Source organism: Cricetulus griseus, chromosome 5 (genome assembly GCF_003668045.3).
Source record: "Cricetulus griseus strain 17A/GY chromosome 5, alternate assembly CriGri-PICRH-1.0, whole genome shotgun sequence".
Taxonomy (NCBI): Eukaryota; Metazoa; Chordata; class Mammalia; order Rodentia; family Cricetidae; genus Cricetulus; species Cricetulus griseus.
Window position 1 is genome coordinate 29,327,033 of NC_048598.1, and position 23,701 is coordinate 29,350,733.

The 23,701-nt window shown below is 40.3% G+C and overlaps 1 protein-coding gene and 1 long non-coding RNA gene across 4 annotated transcripts; one reads left to right on the forward strand and one right to left on the reverse strand.

Moving 5' to 3' along the window:
- Positions 1–639: 639 nt before the first annotated feature.
- On the reverse strand, positions 640–16,245 carry LOC118238892. Its single transcript, XR_004770289.1, has 2 exons — positions 16,056–16,245; positions 640–2,875 (listed from the first exon to the last, which is right to left on the reverse strand). It is a non-coding gene; the product is annotated as an uncharacterized LOC118238892 (long non-coding RNA).
- Fmo4 (flavin containing dimethylaniline monoxygenase 4) lies at positions 2,660–23,445 on the forward strand. Of its 3 annotated transcripts, none has more exons than XM_035445594.1 (9): positions 2,661–2,790; positions 8,735–8,874; positions 10,240–10,428; positions 11,427–11,589; positions 13,620–13,762; positions 15,640–15,827; positions 18,084–18,436; positions 21,955–22,024; positions 22,745–23,445. In XM_035445594.1, exons 2-9 carry the CDS (start codon positions 8,743–8,745, stop codon positions 23,178–23,180), a joined length of 1,674 nt encoding a protein of 557 aa, XP_035301485.1. In that variant the 5' UTR covers positions 2,661–2,790; positions 8,735–8,742; the 3' UTR covers positions 23,181–23,445. The 3 variants fall into 3 exon arrangements, with proteins under 3 accessions (XP_035301486.1, XP_035301485.1, XP_035301487.1); XM_035445596.1 differs by having other exon boundaries at positions 23,172–23,445; XM_035445595.1 differs by lacking the exon at positions 8,735–8,874 and having other exon boundaries at positions 2,660–2,790.
- The last annotated feature ends 256 nt before the right edge of the window (positions 23,446–23,701 follow it).

Sequence of the window (23,701 nt, forward strand, 5' to 3'; positions counted from 1 at the left end):
CTCCCAGTTTAGCTTTTAGCTAAACTGAGCAGACCACTGAGCTTCCCAGTCAGGTCTTATCTGTCCACATTTATTCATGTTGCCTTCCTGCCTCCTCCAGATGTTTGTATTTCTGAGTTTTGGTTCAGAAAATGGTCAGTGAACCATGGTGGAGAACGTCCTTCAACAAGCCTTATGGACCAGCATCGCTATGGTGACTTCCAAGCATTGAGAGTAAGAAGGAGACCTGGCTTCTTGGTATTGCTACGCTACTACTTCATCAGTTGCCCGTCCTGAGACCAGGTGAAGGTCTAGAAGGGATTTTATGTCCTCAGTTTTTACCAGCCCCTTCAACTGACCCAATCTAAGGGGCACACCCACTTGTGAACCCTGAAAGTCGAGACCACAAACCTGGAGTTAGAAGACAACAAGCATCAGGTAGTGGTGGTGCACTCCAGAGGCAGAGGCAGGCAGATCTCCATGAGTTCAAGGCCAGCCTGGTCCACAGACTAAGTTCCAAGACAGCCAGGACTGAAGAAACCCTGCCTTGAAGAAAAAGAAAATAAGGGATGGAGGAAGGGCGGGGGGGGAGAGAGAAAGAGAGAGAGAGAGAGAGAGAGAGAGAGAGAGAGAGAGAGAGAGAGCAAGTGGTGGCCTGGATTATTTTTTCCTTTTTATTTTATTTCTTTCACTTTTTTCATAGCTCCTATTTGGTTTAAGAGGAGAATCACTCTTTGAAAGTGTGGCCACTGGTAGGTTTCCTATGCTCTAGTCAATGACCCCCTATCATCTACACTCAGGCAGTACTAAGCTTACTTAGTTATCAAACTAAAAAATGAAGCCATTGTGTTGGAATGTGTTGGGAGGATTGGGAAGTTGACGGAGAGTGGCGAGCAGATATGATTATATTTCATTGAATACATGTAAAAGAATTCTCCAAAAATAAAAGTATATAATTAAGACAGATAATGAAGTCGGGGTGTCCCAGAGAAGGATGAGAGTTTGGCGCCCTCTAAAGGCATTGATGATAACAGCACGACCTCTCAGTGCCAGGAAATTTTGGCTCTTGTCCTGGGGAGATTGTGGGAAAGGGGCGGGACTCCTTTCTTTCCAATCTGAAAGTTGCTCTTAGTCACTCAGCCCTCCCCAGAGATAGAGGAAGTGTCAAATTCGTATTAATACATCTCCCTGTTTGTCAACAGCATGGTAGAAGAAGCAACTGGCTCTTGTGTTAAACTGAGAAGAGTTTGATCCAAGTCAGCACCCTTGGTTTTTTTCTTAAAACAGGGCTCCGAGACAGAAACTTCCTCCTGTGTCCTCAAACAAACACCACCTTTGACTTTAAGTCCAAGAATCTGCTGTAGCAAGGTAAGTCTCCTGGATTTCTTTGTCTTCAAGAAGAAATTTTTCCAGAAATCGCTCTTGAAGAGGGTGAATGGAGTGTGTGTTTTTTGTAGAAGTGTGATTTACTCCCGAAATCTGTTGACTGAGGTTAGCGCAATAGAGTTCAGGAGACAGAAAGCAGAACCAAGTAGGCAGTCAGTCACAACCATGGGGCCTTCAGTGCTCCTACTCTGCCTAGGCTTGATTTCAGAACGATACTGCTTTGAACGACACTTGGAAACCCAAATAGGGAAAAACACAGCAGAGCACAGTGAGGGTAAATCAAACTGGCAATCTCCCAGAAACCTAGTTGATTCTGCAATCTGCTAATTGCATGTGTCATTCCATATTCCTGGAGAGATTGCTGGCTGGTCAGATATGAGGTGGGGTTTTGCTGTTGTACAAAGGTTAAGAAACTTTCCTTTATTAACTAGAGAGCAACACAGTATTTCTCATGTTTTAGTGTTCTTTCTAATTGACAGAGATGGCACACCATGTGCATTTTCTTAGCCCTTCAGGTTTGAATTCACAGCTGATTGTTTGGTTCTGGATTTTGCTTGGCTCTTTTGGGGGTTTCGTTTGGGGGATGTATTGCTTTTCTTTCTTTCTTTGTTGTGGATTTGTTTTTATTTTATGAGTTATTTGGTCTCAGACACAATACTTTCGAGCTTGATAGAAAGAGAAAGGTACTTTAACTATACTTTTCAAGAATTTTGGTCAAGGTTGCACACCTTGTTAGAGGCAGAAACAAAAATAGAATTCAGGTCTTGCCATTCCCATCTTCCTTGTGACCTTCCCTTACTGATATAAAGCACATTTTCAAATGGCTACCCCCATCAGGAGATCAAGGTATTTAAATAATAATATTGAAATGTGCAAGTGTGTCTCTATTGCCAGTGCTAATAATCAGCCCTGAAAAGACTGGTACTGCAGTCCAGTTTTATCCCATGGTCCACTCTAGACTGGGCAAAGGACACTCTGACAGGATTTTCCCAGGGCCAGGTGCTGTTGCAGAATCTACCACGTGTGCTATGTATATGTCTTCCTCTCTCCTTCTAATGTCATGTCACTGTCTTGCTCAGTGGTTTTATTATTTCTTAGACTTTATTTCTCGGATGTAGTCACTGAGTTGTATTTGGATTTCCACTCTCAGCTCAGTCACCCCCCCCCCCGACCAAGAGAAGCCCAGGGCACACCAGTGGATGGATTTCTTTGCTGCTAGTCTATTCCACTTGTATACACCTCACTTTAACAATTTAACCAACAAGCACTTCTCCTATGCCTTTGCAAGACAGAGAAGAGCAGAGACCCGACAACTTCAGACCTTCACTTAGTGGCACAGCAATTCAAGTGTTCTTCTTGGTGAAAGCCTTTTGTTCCTGGTTATAAGCAATCCAGGTGTTCTTTTCAACTCAAGAGAATCCACAGGTATGTTCGCCATGTTTGCATGTTCCCAAACTTGTTGGTCCACAGGAACTCTCTCTCCAAGGGAGAAAGTGTGGAAGGAAGGAAACTGTAATGTACAAAATGAACAGCAAGTAAATATTTTGTGATGGATCCTTTTATGTAAATAATATATTGCTTACACAGTCCATTAACGTAGGTATTTTTCTTATTTTATCAACAGTATATCTGAGAGTGTTTTGGTCAGTGTTGTTGTTGTTGTTGTTTGGGGGTGTGAGTCCAATAACTTATCAGTAACTGTTATATTCACCGTTCTATTGCTGTGAGGAGACAAGATAACAAAGGCAACTCTTTTTTATATATTTTTTAAATTTCATTTTACATTCCAACCAAAGTTCTCTCAATCCCACACCTCCTCCTGACCCGTCCCACCTCTACCCCCAGCTCACCCCTCTTCCAACCACCCCCAGCCTACCCTCATCCACTCCTCCCAACAGGTAAGGGCTCCCAGGGGGAGTCAGCACAGTTTGGCCCATTAAGTTGGGGAAGAACCGAGCTCCTCCCTTCTGCATTAAGTCTGAGCATGGCATCCCCTCATAGGGAATGAGCTCTAACAAGCTAGCTCATACCAGGGATAGATCCTGGTCCTACTGCCGGAGACCCCTCATATATCCCAAGTTTCACAACTGTCTCATGAATACAGAGGGCCTAGTTCAGTCCCATGGGGGCTCCATAGCTGTCAGTCCAGAGTTCATGAATTCCTAAGACCTTGGTTCAGCTGTCTCTATAGATTTCTCCATCATGAACTTGATCTCCCTTTTTCATGTATTCCCTCTTCCCTCTCTTTGACTGGATTTTGAGAGTTGGGCCCGATGCTTGGTTATAGATCTCTGCATCTGGTTCCATCATTTACTGGAAGAAGGCTCTAGCTTCTCTGGAGCTATGGGTTGTAGCCTGGTCTTTCTGAGTCTGGGTTACCTCACTCAGGATCTTTTTTCTAGTTCCATCCATTTGCCTGCATTTCACGGTATCATTGCTTTTTATAGATAATATTCCATTGTGTAAATGTATCACAATTTCTTTATCTATTCTTCAGTTGAGGGGCATCTAAGTTGTTTTCAGGTTCTGTCTATTACAAATAATGCTGCTCTGAATATTGTTGAGCAAGTATCCTTGTGGTATGATTGAGCATCCTTTGTCTATATGCCCAAGAGTAGTATCACTAGGTCTTGAAATAGATTGATTCCCAATTTTCTGATAAACCACCATACTGATTTCCAGAATGGTTGTACAAGTTTGCACTACCATCAGCAGTGGAGCAGTGTTCCCTTTACTCCACATCCTCTACGGTGTGAGTTGTCTTTGGTATTTCTGACAGGTATAAGATGGTATCTCAGAGTCATTTTGATTTACATTTCCCTCATGATTAAGGATGTTGGGCAATTCCTTAAATGTCTTTTGGGCATTTGAGTTTCTTCTGTTGAGAATTCTCTGTTTAGTTCTCCATCCCATTTTTTAAAAATTTGGATTATTTGGTATTTTGTTGTCTAGATTTTTGAGTTCTTTGTATATTTTGATGATCAGCCCTCTGTCAGATGTGGGGTTGGTGAAAAATCTTTTCCCATTCTGTAGACTGTCATTTTTGTCTTGTTTACCATGTCCTTTGCCTTACGGAAGCTTTTTGGTTTCAAAGGGTCCCATTTCTTAATTGTTGCATTCAGTGTCTGCACTACTGGTGTTCTACTGGTGGTCTCCTGTGCCAATGTGTTCAAGGCTACTTCCAACTTTCTCTTCTGTCAGGTTCAATGTAACTAGCCTTATTTTGAGTCCCTTGTTCTAATTGGACTTGAGTTTTGTGCAAGGCCATAGATATGGATCTATTTGCAATCTTCTACGTGTTGACATACAGTTATGCCAGCACCATTTATTAAAGTTTTTCCATTGTATCTTTTTGGCTTCTTTTCAAAGCTCAGGTGTTCATATCTGTTTGGATTAATGTCAGTATCTTCCATTAGATTCCATTGATCGATGTTTCTGTTTTTATGCCAGTACCAAGCTGTTCTTGTTACTATAGCTCTATAGTAGAGCTTAAGGTCTGGGGCAGTGGTGCCTCCAGAAGTTCCTTTATTGTACAGGATTGTTTTAGCTATTTTCTTTTTCCATATAAAGTTGAGTAATGTTTTTGCAAGACCAAGTCTGTTGTTATTTAGATAAGACATCCACAGCCAAGACCAAACATCCTACAATAGCCACACCTAGACCCTTAGGTCTTAGGACTTTAACCTTGGAAGAGTAAGGATAGTTTTGAACTCTCTGACCTTAAAACAAGATGAAACAAAGCCATTTTTATGGGCCCTGACAATTACTGAAAGTTTATTAGCTATGGGAGTTTCCAAGCAGAGTTTTTGGGGTCACTTATTTATACTATCATATCATCTGCAAAAAGTGATAGTTTGGCTTCTTCCTTTAGAATTTGTATCCCTTTGATCTCCTTTTGTTGTCTTACTGCTCTAGCTAGAAATTCGAGTACAATATTGAATAGATATGAAGAGAGTGGTCAGCCTTGTCTTATTCCTGATTTTAGAGGTGTCACTTTGAGTTTCTCTCCATTTAATTTGGTGTTGGCTGTCAGCTTGCTGTAAATTTCTTTTATTATGTTAAGATATGTTCCTTGTATCCCTGATCTCTCTAAGACCTTTATCATGAAAGGGGTGTTGGATTTTGTCGAAGGCTTTTTCAGCATCTAATGAGATGATCATGTTGTTTTTTTTTTTTTCTTTCAGTTTGTTTATGTGGTGGATTACATTGACAGATTTCCATCTGCATCTCTGTGATGAAGCCTACTTGGTCATAGTGAATGGGTTTTTTGTTTTTTGTTTTTTGTTTTATTGATGTGCTCTTGGATTTGGTTTGACAATACTTTTGCATCATGAAGGAGACTGATCTGTAGTTCTCTTTCTTTATTGTATCTTTGTGTGGTTTGGGTATCAGATAACTGTAGCCTCCTAAAAAGAGTTTGGCAATGTTCCTTCAGTTTCTATTGTGTGGAATAATTTGAGGAGTATTGGCACTAGCTCTTCTTTGAAATTCTGGTACAATTCTGAAGTCATCTGGTCCTGAGCATATTTCCTCTATATATCTTCAACACCTGCAAGTGTCTCTTGTATTCTGTTGTTTATGCTTGCCTCTGTAGTTCCTGATCATTTATCCAGATTTTCCATTTCAGAATTCCCCCAGTTTGTGTTTTCTTTATTGTCTCTATTTCAGATTTCAAGTCTTGAATCATTTCCTTCACTTGTTTGGTTGCTTTTACTTGGTTTTCTTTAAGGGATTTGTCAATTTCTTCCAATTTTTTGTTTATCTTTTCCTCCATTTCTTTAAGGGAATTTTTCATTTCCTCTTTGAAGGCCTCAATCATCTTCATAAAGTTATGTTTAAGGTCATTTTCTTCTGCTTTTTATTTGTGTTGGATGCTCAGGTCTTGCTGCTGTGGAACCACTAGTTTCTGGTGGTGCCACATTGCTCTTTATGTTGTTGAGTGTATTTTTGCATTGTTGTCTACCCATATCTTCCTCTAATCAGTACAGGTGGAACCTATGCTTCAGAGGGTCCCTCTTCCTCCAGCTGGTGCCATTAGTGGCTGTGCTCCTCCAGGAGCAAGCAGGACAGAGCCTCAGGTGATCATGCCTACAGGTTCAGGCAGGTCTGTGGCTCCGGTGGTCATTGATTCAGCGGGGTATCTCATACAGAGGGTGGCACTGGAAGCTGGCTGGGACACAAGTGCTTTTTCCCAGAGGGACTTCTTAATATAGTTTCTGGAAACTGCTGTTGTCAATGCTTCAGGGCTGCCATGGCTGCCTCTATGCTCCCCCCTCTCTTTCTCTCTCTCTCTCTTTCTCTCTCTCTCTCTCTCTCTCTCTCTCTCTCTCTCTCTCTCTCTCTCTCTCACACACACACACACACACACACACACACACACACACACGCACACACACACACATTTATTTCTGGGCCAGGGCTGGGCCACCACCATGCTCCCTCTTCAAGGAAACTCTTTTTACAGGATTTCCCTGTGTAGCTCTGGCTGGCCTGGACCACACAGAGTCCTGCCTCCCTGAGTGCTGGGATTAAAGTTGTGTGCTACCACAGTTCAGCCAATGTAACTCTTATAAGAGAAAGCATTTAAATTGAGGGCTTGCTACAGTTTCAGAGGTTTAGTCCATTATTGTCATGGTGGCAGCATGCAGGCAGATGTTGGAACAGTAGCTGAGAGCTACATCCTGACCCACAAGCAGAGACTCTGGGCTTGGCATGGGCTTATGAAACCTCAAAGCCACCCCTAGTGACACACTTTCTCCAACAAGGCCACACCTCCTAATCCTTCTAATCTTTTTAAAGAGCTCCACTCCCTGGTGACTAAACATTCAAAAATATGAGTGTATAGGTCCATTCTTATTCAATAGCAGAGCTCAAATCTTATCTTGCTGCTTCTGATATCCATTCTCCTTTTACTTTAACTCTCTCTAAACTAAAAGACTCTCTCAGTTGAAATAATTTGGAAATACACAATGAGCCAGGTATGGAGACACCCAACCTCACAGAAAGCTGAACACCAGTATGTTTGGAACAGGAAACCCTGAGAAATCCCTCAAACCTGAGCAGAGGGGAAGAGAGAGCCTCAGGGACAAGGTCACAGGACACCTCAAGCCCTCAGCTCAGCAGTGTACCCACACTGGCTCAAGCACCAGAAGCATACCTGTGGTCAGACTCTACCTCTCAGAGTGCTGCAGATATCAGCAGTGAGGAACACTCATGCTGGGTTTCTTTTACCGGACCTGTGGGCAACATGCACACATACTCTCGTGGTTCCCCAAGGCAAATTCCACTGTGATGAATGGTGCATGCATACAGAGTTGCTCTACTATAGGATATGTATTAATTTACAGAGCATAGCCCCATTCTCCAAATTTCATATGTGAATGCTGGAAAACATTACCTCAGGCTTGGTATCATTAATGTGATAGAACAGGTTTTCATGTACTTCTTGAATAATGCTATTCATTTCTTGTATAAATTGCCCATCCATGTCAATTTTCCCAATTGGTATATTGTTTTAATATTATTTCCCTTTTACTGAAAATAGATTCTTTTCTCATACAAATTTTCTTTCCTATTGCTAATTTATAAGTTTATTTTTACATATTAAGCATAGGAGTATTTTGTGTATTTAATAAAATATTTTCTTTAGGTTGTTAACCTTATTTTATTTTTAGAAGTTTATTTTATTATTTTATGTATATGAGTGGAACATTTTGCCTGCATTTATGTATGTGAAGTATGTGCATAACAGGTTCCCAAGGAAGTCAAAGAGGACATAGATCATCCAAGACTGGAGTTGCAGACTCTTGTGAGGGATCATGTGGGTGCTAGGATTTGAACCCAGGTCCCCTGGAAGAACCAGTATTCTTAACCACTGAACCATCTCTTTAGAAGAATATTTAGAAAAGCAACCTGATAGTGAAAGGTCCCATTATTACTGAGAGGTTATAGGAGTCCATGGTCTAAAATGTACTAGCTGTACTCAATAAAAACTGTAATAAAAACAAAAGCTGGATTTAATTGAGCACTAACTAGTAACATGTGTGCTTCTGAACCCTTCCAACAAATACCAGTCATTTAACCTTCACAAAAACTCTAGTGATCATCATCATCACCCCTATTTTCCTGATGAGAAAAGCAAGGCACACAGAAGAGTGACAGCTAGTCCAAGGTCACACAACTAAACAGAGGTAAGGCCGCTACTTAAATCAAAACAGTCCAACTCCAGAACCTGCAATTTTTAATCAAACCGTGATTCAACTTCCAACCAAAGAGTATATAAGAATATTTCTCACACTACATTGGTTGAGCCCTGTGTCAAGGGTTCTCCTCTGACTGCCATACCAAACTTTCCTTGACCTTCACACAGAGTACACCATGGTCAAGAAAGTCGCAGTGATTGGAGCCGGCGTGAGTGGCCTGTCATCTCTCAAGTGCTGCTTGGATGAGGGCCTGGAACCCACCTGCTTTGAGAGAAGCAATGACTTCGGGGGACTATGGAAGTTTGGTGTGCGTAGTTCACATCTTCCTAGCTCAGCAATCATAATCCAGTCACATGCTTCTGCTTCCTTGTGGCAACATGAGCTTGCCTTGGTGATCAAAACAGCAGTTCCCTGCATCAAGCTAAATATGTGTGTGGTACCATGATAAACACGGTGCTAGATGTAGTCTGAGATATAAGTAGCCTTCAAAATGGGCAAGGCATGGACAAGGACATGGAAAAAGAGTGGAATATGATAATTTGATAATATCAACATAGTTTGTAAGTTTGTGATGAATTCTGGACTTGCACATTCTAAAGGTAGGAGAGTGTCACATCCTGCAAGCTGGACAGTCTTGGTGAATAAAGAGAGGACTACACACTTGTGAGGATGAAGCTGGAGAAAAGTAGTGGTCATCCAACTCCCAGACACTGTTCAGATCTTATGAAGGGCTCATTCATTCAACATGTACTTATCACATCCCTCTGCCAGGATGCAATGGTGCACAAAGCAGGCAGGGACCCCAACACCCTCCACATAGTCAAGAGGACAGAAACAGTAAAGAGGTCCTTGTCTTGTAGCACGAGAAGCTGTAAGATTCAGATCACCAGGGCTGTGGGGCCCCAACAGTTACTGTCTGCAAAAACCCTGAGTCCCAGAAGCCTCTAGGAGAAAGTGACAGGGAAAGAAGAAACTTGAAAGAGAAATGGAGATTGGCTTCAAACATGAAGTTTGTTGGTGCCTAGAATATAGATGCTTTTGTTGGTTTGTTTTTGAGTGACAGAGATCAAGACCAGAGAATGCATTAAGGAATACAGGGGGAAACATAGGTTCCTAGCACATGATGAGTCTTTCCTGGTGGTTGAGAAGGGAGGGAGGGAGGGAGGAAAGGCTAATGAGGGGGGCTGGGGTTTGTTCCTAAAAATAGAATCTTTGATATTTTTGATGGTAATGGAAAGAACATAATCAGTAAATATTCACAGAGTGTAATGAGGAAAACTATCAAGCAGTTCCCTAGAGAAAGGCAAGGAGAGAAATGTCTAGAGTGAGTGGAAGGAGTCACTACAACAGGTGAAGAAGGAACAGCCATTCAGGACTGACCATGAGCCTTACGTCTGTGGAATCATTTAAGGGCAATTTTGTGCTGTCATCAGCTTCTTTGTTTATGATGGGGCAAAGATACTGCACTTAATTATTCCAGTCCCAATAAGGATATCTTATCATGACAGCATGGGTACCCAATACTGGATATTCTAGAACTCTTAAAAATTATAAATAGAATGCTAATTGCTCTAACCCCCTTCAGCTAGACACCCATGAAGCATGAAGGCAACTAAGGTTCTCTTCCAATTTCTTCCTTCTTTCTTCCATACTAATCATACCTCCACTACAGGAAAATTCTAAGGATGGGATGACCAGGGTCTACAGGTCACTAGTAACAAATGTCTGCAAGGAAATGTCATGTTACAGTGACTTCCCATACCAAGAAGATTATCCCAATTTCATGGACCATGAGAAATTCTGGGAGTATCTCAGAGAATTTGTTGAGCACTTTGACCTCCTGAAATATATTCGGTTTAAGGTAAGATAGTTTGGGTTATGGAAAGTTCATGAATGGACCCTAGCCTAGTCAGTGATCCAATGGAAGTGAGATGATTAAGTAAATATTTCTTTCATTTTCATCTTGGTAAAAATAAGAGCTAATTTCCTCACTGTTCCTTACTCAAATCATTAAAATTAAAATTTAGAATTTCCTGATTCCTCCACTAAATGTCAAACTCTCTGTCTTAGGGTTTCTATTGCTGTGAAGAGACACCATGACCATGGCAACTCTTATAGAGGAAAACATTTCATTGGGGCTGGCTTATAGTTTCAGAGGTTTAGTCCATTATCATCTTAGTGGATCATGCAGGGAAATGGTGGCATGCAGACAGACGAGTGCTGTACATGGAGCTGAGAGTTTTACGTCTTGATCCACAGGCAGCAGGAGACTGTGTGTCATACTGAGCATAGTTTGAGCATATAAGACCTCAAAGCCTGCCTCTATGGTGACATACTCCCTCCAACAAGGCCACACCTACTCCAGCAAGGCCACACCCCCTATTATTGTCACTCCCTATGGCCCAAGCACTCAAACATGGGTCTATGGAGGCCATTGCTATTCAAACTACCATACTCTCATTTAGGAAAAAATTTAGAATTTTTCCTGAGAATAAAGTAAGAATAATTCTATCTATGAAACCCAATGGAAAGAAATAACTACAACTCTCAGCATAGAAAATATGGTGGAGGAGAGTTTGCTTTCCTGGCTTTTCCCAACCCATCAGGAATTATAATTCATTTCCTTCTCACCAAGAAAAGAATCCTGCTTTGTCATTTCAATTAAGGGATTCAGTTGTCCTAACTCCTTGTCCACGTAGGAGCACCTGTGAGAATATACATGTTAATTTCTCTAAGAATGAGATAACTGATATTTATAAACCTTGTTTATATCATCTGTGGACTACTTGAAATAGAAGATGGGTTGTTATACCAGTCACACTGTAAGAGTCAAAGGAAGTATTTGTCTTGTGCTTATAGACTACTGTGTGCAGTGTAACAAAACGACCAGACTTCTCCGAGACTGGCCAGTGGGATGTTGTCATAGAGACAGAGGGCAAACAGGACAGAGCCGTATTTGATGCTGTCATGGTTTGTACTGGGCAATTCCTGAACCCTCATTTACCTCTGGAGTCCTTCCCTGGTGAGTCAATTCTACCTTAGACTATCAATACTTTTTTGGGTTCTTCTAGAAGAAAAATGACTTGCTCAGAATTGAAAATACTTCTGCAGACTTATAGACAACCGTTATATTGCTTGGAAATCACATGTTGAAAATTACTTTGAATGGTAAAAACTACTGTTTTGGTGTGCAGTTTTACTATTTCTGTACTAATATAAATACTGTGGTTAAAGCCTTATCATACATGTCCACTTCAATACAACAATCAAATAAGACTTAAAGTGTCAGATCTGTCATTTTTTTAAAAAGGCTTTAATGCATGGGGTTGAGTTATAGGTCATTTGAATCAGGGATGGTCTCTGATTCAAAAACTTGAAGTAAAATAATACAGAAACTGGACAGGTAGTTTTTAAAGTAAACAAGCCAGAAATTATATATTTAAATTAATAAGTTCACTCTTTAAAATTGCCTATGACACCTCTCAGATCAGGGAGTTTGAAATCTCCTTTGAAAACAGTTCAGCACATTCTTTTTAACTTACTCATGATAGGCAAACCTTCATCTTTGAAGTCATAATTAGTTATTTAGAAATCTGATATCTGCTCAAATTCAGGTGTGACAAATAAAATTAGGGAAGTGAGGATTACTGCTCCTATTCTGTCAGTTCTTAGTGACCAAAGCAACGAGTAAGTAAAGTTTTTGTTTTTTTCTGTTGTTTCTTCATATGTGCATATGATCATGGTATTTGTTGTATGGCATATACACATGTATTCAGGTGCCCATGTGTAAACACACAAAGGGGAGAGGAGGATGTTGAGTGTCCTGGTCTATCACCTTCCACCTTATTCCTTTGAGATGGGGTCTCTCGCTGACCCTTCCACTAGGTTGATAGCCAGCAAGGCCCAGAAAACATCCTACCTTCAACTCCAACAGCATCTGGGTTCCAGGCATATGTGAGGACACATCCAGCTTTCTACAGATGTTGGGATCCAAACTCAAGTCATCATGGTTGCATAACAAGCCATCTCTCAGAAATCTTATAAAAATCAATCACAAATAAATAAACTATCCTATTCAAAACCTGTGTTTAGGAATATGAATTGAGTAAGAATTCAGCCCACAGTTTCTCAGGAAGAAGTATTCTAAACGGTGTCCAGGTTCAAACTCAGGAGTTGAACTCAGATAGATCATCAGGTTTGATGGCTTGTCCCTTAACCCACTGCACCCTCTAATGACTCCTCATCGAAGTTTTCATACATTTTCTTCTTTGATTGAATTTATTTCAGGCTATTTTTTGTAGCTACTATATATGGAATTGTTTTATTAATTTCTACATCTGATCCTTTTCCATCAATATATAGCAATAATGCTGAATTTTGTATGTTGGTTTAGTATCCTGCAATTTTGCTTAATTAGTTTTCTGGGGGGGTGGGGGAGTCTGTGGCATTTTCTGTATATAAAATCATCTTATGTGCAAACAACGAAAACTTCCTTCTTTCCAAACTGAATGCTCTTATCCTTTCTCCCTTGCTTTATCACTCTAGCTAGGAATTCCAGTAGTGCACTGAAATGCAGAAATTGCAGGCACCTGTGCTCTGTCCCAGATGTACGGGAATGCTTTCAGTTTTCTTCCTATTTGATATGATGTTACCCATGGGCTTATTTTACACGAACTGAATTATATTCATGTATATTCACAGTGTGCATACTACAGTGTCCATACAGAAATCAGAGGACAAATTGAAAAAGTCAGTTCTCTCCTTCCACCATTTGGTTTCTGTGACTCAAACCCAGGTTATCAGCTTATCTGCAGCTACCTTCACCCATCTTAAGCCATCTCTCTAGCCCTGATCAGGATTTTTAAGAAAGCAGTTGTAAGAGATCTGTACTTGGGCTCATTGACTTCCTGGAAGACTTGTTCTTCATGCTTTTCCTTGCTTAAGGAGTGATAAAAAACGATGTGCTTCTGTATCTCTGGGACTTCTCTACCATTGTGTACTGCAGAACTATAGCTTAAACATTTCAATTCATTTTTCCTTCCATTCCCTCAGGAATCCATAAGTTTAAAGGACAGGTCATACACAGCCAAGAGTACAGGATTCCAGACGCCTTTCAGGGCAAGCGCATCGTGGTGGTTGGTCTTGGGAACACTGGAGGAGACATCGCAGTGGAGCTCAGTAGAACAGCAGCTCAGGTACACTATTTCTAAATCAGTGTGTCCACTCTTAGCAGCATGGATAATGGCTACAGAGAAGTTGTCAAGACGATAAACACCTTCCCAATTGGCAAATTAAGCTGGCATGAAGTAAGTGAGGAAAATCCCCAAAGCCACTCTTGGTCTGCTATGTCAGGAGATACGCTTTATAGAACTTGACTATGTCCAAAAGACTCAAGAAAACTACATAAACACCTAATCACAGACATTGTTCGAAAGTGATTTTAAGGAATAGGACCAATTAGGCAAACTGTTCCACAGAAGGCAAAGCTCTCATTCATATCCTGTCTTCCTAGTTCCCTGTTTTTCTCCCTCCCTCTCTGCCTCCTTGTCTCCATCTCCCTATTCTGCACACATTAATCTCCTTCCATCTCCCCACAACTGTTTCTCACTTTTCTCTATTGAAATAGGATCTTACTATGTAACCTCATCAAGCCTTAATTCAACTCTTGCTTCAGACTCCCAAATTCTGGGATTACAAGCAACCAACACCTAGCCATCTTCCTTTTATATAAACTGTAATTCTATCAAAACCCCTTGTTAGAATCCAATGGTAAGGTTATTTGCCAAATGTTTCTGTATTAGTTAGGGTTTCTATTGCTATGAAGAGACACCATGACCACAGCAAACTCTCCTGGAAATCGCTCTGTAGACCAGGCTGGCCTTGAACTCACAGAGATCCATCTGCTTCTGCTTCCCAAGTGCTGGAATTAAAGGCATGCACCACCAACTCCCAGCAACCACAGCAAACTCTTATAAAGGAAAACATTTAATTGGGGTGGCTTACATTTTCATAGGTTTCTTTTATTATCCTGGGGGAGGGGGGGCATGGAAGCATGCAGGCAGACATGGTGCTGCAGAAGGAGCTAGGAGTTCAACATCTTGATCCACAGGAAACAGAAGGAGTCTGTGTCCATACTGGGTTTAGCTTGAGCATAGGAGACCTCAAAGCCCACCCCAACACTTCCTCCAAAAAGGCCATACATCCTAATAGTGTCACTCCCTATGGCTTATGAGGGCCAATTACATTCAAATTACCACAGAATCCAACTGTTGTGCTAGAAATCAGATCTGTTCTTGGTTTTAATATAAAAATCAATCTTCAATTTGTACATATACATGATTTTAGAAATTCTAAACAACTCACAAGTTAGAGATCGATTTCACATGTATATATTATAGGAAAATTATTAGATCTCAAAAGAAGAGATTTATAGTTAATTTGGTTACGATTGCTTTTCTAAATCTTTTAATTCTGTATTATTCATATGTTAAAAAATATTTCCAGACCAGAGCCTGAAGAGCTAGCTCAGTCATACAAATAAATGCTTGCTACAAAAGTGTGAGGATCAGAGTTCCATCCTCAGGGCCCACATAAAAAGCCAGCATGTGTGGGAAGCAGGTTCCTGGGGCTCACAGGATAGCCAGTCTAACCTAATAGGTGAGACCCAGGTGCAAGTGAGAGATACTGACTCAAAAAACAAAAACAAAACAAACAAACAAAAAAAAACAGGTATATGACTCTTAAGAAATGTCACCAGAGGTTGACCTCTGGTGTCTGCACTTATGTACACACATATTCACACATAACTGATCCCATGTATACCACAAACCCACATAGAATCACCAGACAAATACCTAAAAATATTACAATCCTATTTTCATAATTCTATAAATAATATAATGAAGAAGCTTAACATATACAAATAGTGATATGGTTTTAAGATAATTATAGCAAAACATATATGGTCACATGTACATCCATGTTAGAAAATCAGAATATGATTTGAAACACATCAAAGAAAAAATACTTCAAAGAATTGGACATGTGTTTTCCTTCTCGTTTTTCTTTTCAGGTGTTTCTCAGCACTAGAACCGGCACCTGGGTTATAAGCCGCTCTTCAGGTGGTGGCTACCCTTTCAATATGATGATTACAAGAAGATGGTGTAATTTTGTTGCACAAGTTCTGCCTTCATATTTTATAAACTGGGATAAAAAGCTGCATCTTAACCATGAGAATTATGGATTAAGAATTGCAAAAGGGTACTTAAGTTTTTATTTTATGTGAAATCTTCAGTTCATTTTCACTATTTTTACTAATATGTGTAAATTTCACATATTAGTGGAGTTCTATATGTGCATATAGCATCCACTATTCAGAGCCAACCTCCTTTTTTCTCCATCCTTCCTCTCCCTGATATCTTTCCCATCTCTAATAGTCACTATTCTGATCTTAGCTTCCACATATGGAAATGAAAGTTCAACACTTACCTTTTCTTGTTTTATGTATTTCGTGTAACATATTCTTTGAGCCTCTCAATTTTTCTGTAGCTGGAAGATTCCATTCTTCTTTAGGCTGAAAATAGTCCTGTGGGAGAGAGAGAGAGAGAGAGAGAGAGAGAGAGAGAGACAGACAGACACAGACACAGACACAGACACAGACACAGACACAGACACAGACACAGACACAGACACAGACACAGAGAGACAGAGAGAGAAACAAACAGAAACAGAAACAGAAACAGAAACAGAAACACAGAGAGACTTTTGTTCATGAATTTGTTCTTGAGCATTGAGGCTGACTATAACTTAGCTGATGTGAATAATGCCACTGTTAAAATGAGCATGCAGATAACTCTCTGGAATGCTGACTTTATTACTTTTGGATATATACCCAGAATTGAGATAGATAGATAGATCATATGATAGATCTAGTCTTAATTTGCTTGTTGTTTGGTTAGTTTTTCTTGTTGTTTTGGAACCTCTTTATGTTATTCTCCATATAGACTGGAGAATAATTGAATTCCCACTAAGGGTGCAAGTATTCCCTTTTCCCATATCTTCACCCACATTCTTTTTTGAAAAACAATAGCCATTCTAACTGGAGTGAGATAGCATCTTGTCAGTTTAATTTGGATTTTTGATGGGAAATTTTAAATCAACATTTCTCACTCTGTATTATTCAGAACTTTACATGTTCAACAACTACAACACTGTCTTTCCTATCATAAACTTATTTCCCTGAGACATTGTCAATAAAGTTCCACAGCAGTTCTTGAAGTAGGCATAGTCTCTGTCTGATAACAACAGTATATTAAGTTTATAATGCTAGAATAAAGTCAAGGATGAAAACTTTATTTCCAATTTGAAAGGAAATGTAATTTGACTTTGAGGCATCTTGAAACTGCTATCATCTATTAACACAATTTGTGCAGCATTAGTGAACACAGATGATTGACTCTCACTATATATGTGTAATAAATGGCTAGGCTGACTGTGATTAGAAATATGAATTCCTAACAGGAGTTCCTGAAATAATGCATCTGAACACACTACTCTATAGAATTATATATTAGGAAGAAAAAATTTTGAGCTTCATGCAATGTCATTAAATATGATTATAATATCTGCCTAACTCAAATATTCTTTAGCAACATCTATTTTAAAGTATAAGAAAAACAAGTGACAGATTATAATGTGACCTGTCATTTTTATAAAGACCATATATCTGATGTGATTGTATAATGATGAAAATAGCCATCTGTGTAAGTAGATTAATAGTTTTTACTTTTAGACAAATAGTTTGTTACTGATTTCCTCTTGTCCTATTATAACTTCTGGGGATCTGGATGATATGAAACCCCAAACTGATCATCAAATCACTAGTTGCATATTCCACCTTTACTCTAAGCATTTCTATGCTATGGGTATAACTTAGTGGTAAACTACTTGCCTGGCACATGTGAGGCCCTTGGTTCAATCTCCAAAGTAGAAAAGGGGAAAAAAGGAAAAAAAAATAAACAAAATCACTGCTCTAGAAGTGAATTACAATGGATAAAGTTATAAATAAAGTGCCAATGACATTGTTTGGGGGTAAAGTCACCTGCCACCAAGGCTGAGAACCTGAGTCCAGTCCCCAGAACACACAATAGAAAGAACCAGCCCCTGAAAAATTTCCTCCTCCTCCTCCTCCTCCTCCTCCTCCTCCTCCTCCTTCTCCTCCCCCCCCTCTCTCTCTCTCTCTCTCTCTCTCTCTCTCTCTGTGTATGTGTGTAATTTTTAGAAAGGGAATTGTAAACCAAGTTAATAAAGAGTCATTTTCCACATGCCTTTCTACAGAGAGCATGGGGACAGCATGTTTTATAAACACAGTGATTGTTAGATTGCCAGCTTCAAATTAGACACTGGTCAACTCAACTTCCTTGACTTGGCAGATAATTTAATTCAACTGACTGAAGAAATCATTTGCTAAAGTCCCTTATAGGTACCTATAGTGAATACTTTTCTCCTCTTTCAAAGGCAAAAACAAAAATTTATCGTGAATGATGAGCTACCAACCTGCATCCTTTGTGGCAAAATCACTATGAAGGCCAGCATCAAGGATTTTACAGAATCCTCTATCATTTTTGAAGATGGGACAATAGAAGCCAACATCGATGTGGTGATCTTCGCTACAGGATATGAATTTTCTTTTCCCTTTTTTGAAGAACCACTCAAAAGCCTTTGTGCAAATAAGATCATGCTATACAAGCGAGTCTTCCCACCAGGTTTGGAGAGAACAACATTAGCCATCATTGGCCTGATCAGCCTTACAGGATCTATCTTAGCAGGCACAGAGCTCCAAGCACGATGGGCTACAAGAGTATTCAAAGGTAGGTGTGTTTGCTCTATTTAAACACAAATGCCATCAATCTTAAAATTAGTGTCCTGCCATTTAACTAGTCAAACAGACATGAGCTGAAGTAATATAAAATACTAGAACTAAACTTAGTGAGCAATTAATTATATATGTGTGTGTGCCATTATAAGAGGTGTGCTTATGCCATTCCATCTGACTGAGGGAGAACTATGCCGATGGGATGTAATTACGAGACAGAGTTGGCCAAATATTTTAGATTAACCAAAGTTTAGAGATCCCATTCTACTCTAGCTCAGTGTTACCATTTGTCACTAAAGACAGAATCCCATATTGCTTCCAAAGAATGATATTTTAATAATGCATCCTGTGAATAAAATGAGATCTTAAGAGAGTGGCTATCAGGTATGGCACAGCAGAGACACTGCTCCACACTGCAGCCTAGAGCCTTAGCTCTTCCCTCCATTCCAGAGACCTCTGATCAGGGACTGAAAGATCCTTGGCTTCACCACAGAGAAGAATTTCAGGACGAGTCAGTCCAAAGCAGGCCTGGAGTTGATTAAACGGGGCTTTTGGGAACAAAGTAAGGCACATCTCGGCTTCTCAGAAAAGTGCCTTACAGTAGCCATATATGGTAGGGTTTTGGCTTCCTAGGTTTCATCTTGAAGGGCTGCAGGGGAGTCTGAATGAACTCAGAGGGTGGTACCTATGCCTTGGATAGAATTACAGCTGATAAAGAAAAGCTCCAGGTCCGAAGACGCATGGAAGATGTTTTAACTGTCTTGTCTTTGATCTTCCCAGAAAATATCTCGGAAAGGAGCAAAGCCATACATCAAAGTAATATAGGTTTAGGCCTTAAAGCATGGTTTGTTTCTATTTTAACATTCTTTTCTATGTTAAAGGAATTCTGTGTCTATGTGGGCAACTTTCATAGCAATTGTTAATTGTGCTGGAATTCTTGATTCTCATCTGGTGAGAGGCCTCAACCAGATTCCATGGCCCCATAAATTTCCCTGTTTTTCTATCCTGCCTCATAACTGTTCACACATGCTTATAAAAATATTTGACCCTGGACATTAGTTGCTGTCCATTATAGCTTCAAGAAGCTAAGGGTCCTGGAGACCACAGTTTGTAGGGTCCAGTCCAAGCACTGAAACTCATTGGCTTTGTAAAGACCTCTTAAGATCTCAGGTCCTTCATCTAGATAGCATCCTTAGCAAATAAAAATCATCACGAGTAATCTCACACTGTAATTGCAATAAGACACCAACCTTACTTGAGATCGCTCAAGAGAACTGTAATTTCTTGCAAAGAACGCAGGTTCATTTCCCAATACCTATATGGCAGCTTATGATCAATGTCAAGCGATCCAGCACATACATGTAGCCAAGACACTCATACACATAAAAGAATAAATATTTTTATAGCAGCTTGTGCTCCTCTAAGTTAATTAATATTCAATTTATATTTACTTATTTGGTTATTTATGTGGTTTTGTTTAATATATGTTTTATAGTATTGGAGTTTGGACACAGAGCCTTGCATGTGCCATGCAAACACTCTAGCCCTGAGCTATACTCTCAGCATTTTTTTTGACACCGGCTTTTACTAAAATTCACAAGCTGACCTCAAACTTGTTATCCCCCTGCCTCAAACTGTTGGTTAACTCGAATTACAAGCCTGTACCACAAGGCCCAACTGCAAACATGCTATTTGAATGAAAGGAGAGGGTAAGGCAAGTTTAGAAGATCCTATAGCACATGAAAAGAATTTCAACCCTTCATTAAATTATCAAAAATTTGTATTTTCTTAAGGCCAATTAAAATGCTTTCACAGCACTATCCAATTACATGAAAACCACAGAAGACCCTTTAATAACTAGTGTTGTTTATGTATAATGAGCTGTAAAACATGTATTAAAACAATACAGTTGGCAAGACACAGCGTGATTGGCTCACGTAATTGTGTAGTCCACCTAAGCACTTCCAAGAGGCGCCTAAGCGAACAGTCTTGCTAGTTTTTTACAAGATAACAAAACTCTGGCAGAAAATGCAGCACAGAGCTGTGTCAGACCTTACTCTGAGAATATTGCACCACACCGTATGGTTGCCACTTGGTACCAGGCAGGGCAGGACGAGCCAGAATAGGATGGGGAATAGGTCGGATTATCAAGGTCGTAAGTAGCTTGAGGGTAAGTTGGGGAAGCTGCGGGTGGGGGCTAGGGAGAGCAGGTTCACATAAAGTGGGTAAGGGTAACTTCCAGAAAACCCAACGGACAGAATGAGATTTTAGACACTGGGAGCTGAGCCACTAGAGAAAGGTCAGAGTCCATTTGGATAGGCTAAAATTAAAATGAGCAGAGGTCAAGTTCTATTACTGTCCTAAGAAGGAAGTTTGTCACTGCTCTAGAAGTGGTGGGACCTGGGAGAATGGAGCTGATAAATAAGGTGGACTAAAGTCCCATGCTAGCTTTATTCAAAACCTCAGACAGTTTATACTCTGAGGGTTGAGAAAGGTCACATATGCTGGACGGTGGTGGCACACAGGAGGCAGAGGCGGGCCGATCTCTGAGTTTGAGGCCAACTTGGTCTACAGAGTGAGTTCTAGGATAGCCAAGGCTATCCAGAGAAACCATATCTCGAAAACACACACACACACACACAGAGAGAGAGAGAGAGAGAGAGAGAGAGAGAGAGAGAGAGAGAGGTCACATGAGTAAAGTTCTTGTCAGTTCAAGCTGTATGCAATCTCAAGGATGAGCCACAAGTGGCAAAAAAAAAAATTTTTTCCACAGAGGCATATTAAGAATCATGTAAACATTTAATTGAATAACAGCAGCAAGCAATAATGAGTAATCTAAAGTAAACACACTCCTATCTGATACACCTGGGAGGAACATGAAAACATGCCCAAGAATAGTTCCATGTCTTGAAGAAACAGAAGTCACAAGACTCCTGTTTTCTTGGAGTGTTCTCACAAGAACTCAGAATTCTCCTTATACTACTCCATTCCCAGACTATGATCCTACAGAGGTCGTCCACACAAGATACCACAGAGAGCTCCTCTGAGGCTGAGATTGAGCCCATAAGACTTACCTCCTATGACACATTTGATTTCTCGGGGTTACAAAAATGGGGATCTAAATGTTTCTCTTTAAACAGCTAATGGCTTTAACACACACACACACACACACACACACACACACACACACACACACACACACACACACGGATCATACAGGAGTGTTATACAATATAATATAGATTGTATTGATAGGAAGAAGGGGGAACATGACAATGGATAGAACTCCAGCAACTGCGGAGCAGATGTGATGTCTGCTGTGGGTGGCACAGCTGAGAGCCTGACAATGAAGTTCCCTAGTGAATAGGGCTTCACCTCCAGGAAGTCCCCTGTGTAGTGTAGTTTCACACTAAGTTCCGGGACAGGAGCAGAGGGAAGCCAGAAATGAGAGGATGCAGAATTTAAGGAAAAGAAAAGCTAATGTCTTTACTGTTGTTCTGGTCTTCCTCACAGGACTCTGTACTATACCTCCACCCCAGAAACTGATGGCTGAAGCCACTAAAAAGAAGGAGCTCATTAAAAGGTATGGAGAAGTATAGCTTGCTATAAGGGAAACATTCTTAAGTTCTATTCGACTACCTATGAGTCAGTGCATTTGACCCTGACTTCCCAGGAAATCCATTCTGTGTGCATTTCCTCTCTACCTCAAAGGTGTGAATATATGAATATTCATCTGCATTTGCTCCATCTCATCTTTCTCACTCCTTAAACTTGATGAGCCCCAAAATTAGATCCCACTCCCAGATGGCCTCAATCCTGGCCTGCACTTCTAAATATCATAACTATGGTGTCTATATATGAACTTTTTTTGTTATGTGGTCTAGGCTGGGCTTCAACTCCTGAACTCAAGTAATCCTCCTGCCTCAGCCTCCCCGGTAACTGGGATTATTCCTATCCCTGTCCACATGTGAAATGATTTCTGATCCTGTCCACTCATTAACAACGACTTATTTGGACAGACCAGGTGTAAGCTTCTTGCCATGCTCAACACCACAAGCTTACTTCCTAACTGCTTTTCTTTCTACTTCCTATAACAAATTTGCCCTTGCAGATGTGCTTGAAAAAAAAAATCACCCTGAGCTCTTTCTTTCCAACATAGAAAATCTTTCCCAAAATCAAGTTTGATTCTAACACAGCAGAAACAAAATTGTAGAGCAAGGAGATAATCTTATAAATCATGAGATGCAGAACAGGGGGTGGTTAATGAATATCATTTATCTTTATTTTTTTTTTTTGCCCATAGGGGTGTGATTAAAGAAACCAGTCAAGACAAACTCAATTTCATTTCCTACATGGATGAGATTGCTCAGTGCATAGGCTCAAAACCCAACATTCCACTTCTCTTCATCAAGGATCCAAGGCTAGCTTGGGAAGTTTTTTTTGGACCATGTTCCCCTTACCAATATCGCCTAATGGGCCCTGGAAAATGGGATGGAGCCAGAAATGCCATCCTGACCCAGTGGGACAGGACCATAAAACCAATGAAAACTCGAATTGTTCCTGAGTCCTCTGAGCCTGCCTCCCTGTCACATTATCTAAAAGTTTGGGGGACACCTCTTCTACTCACCTCTCTTATACTTTTCTATAAATCTTCACTTTTGCTTAAACTGGTGCAAAATAAACTACAAGGAAGAGTTTTCCCTAACCATATACTATGGTTCATTCCCCAGAACCCATGAGTTGATCTCCAGTGTGGTGATGGAAGAAGCATCTGGGGCACCCTTGTAAATACATTGGTTCTGTTCTCAAATGCTGGATCAGTCTCCTTAGGGTGGGTTGTCTTACAACAAGGCTGCCTCTTGTTTCTTCACTTTTTATGCATCTATTTACCCTTTCTACAATGTAAGGACACAGTACAAATCTCTCACCAGAACCTGCCACTATGTCCTTGAACTCTCTGACCCCAGATTCATGAACAAAATAAACTTCTTTTATTTTACCCATTTCATGCATTCCATTGTGATGACGGGAAATGGTCTGAGAGTCCTAGTTACTGGTTGCCAAGGATTGGTAGGATTGGTTATGAGGGCTGTATCAAGTCACGATAGCTCCGCCTTAAGTGTCTTGTGTATGCCTCCTCTCTTTCCCATAATATCTTTCAAGTTCAGGTCTACTTTGGTCTCATTACCTGCATTCTCATATTACTTTCTAATGCAGAGTCTGCCCTCTATCTAAAGTTGTTCTAAACAAACATATGATT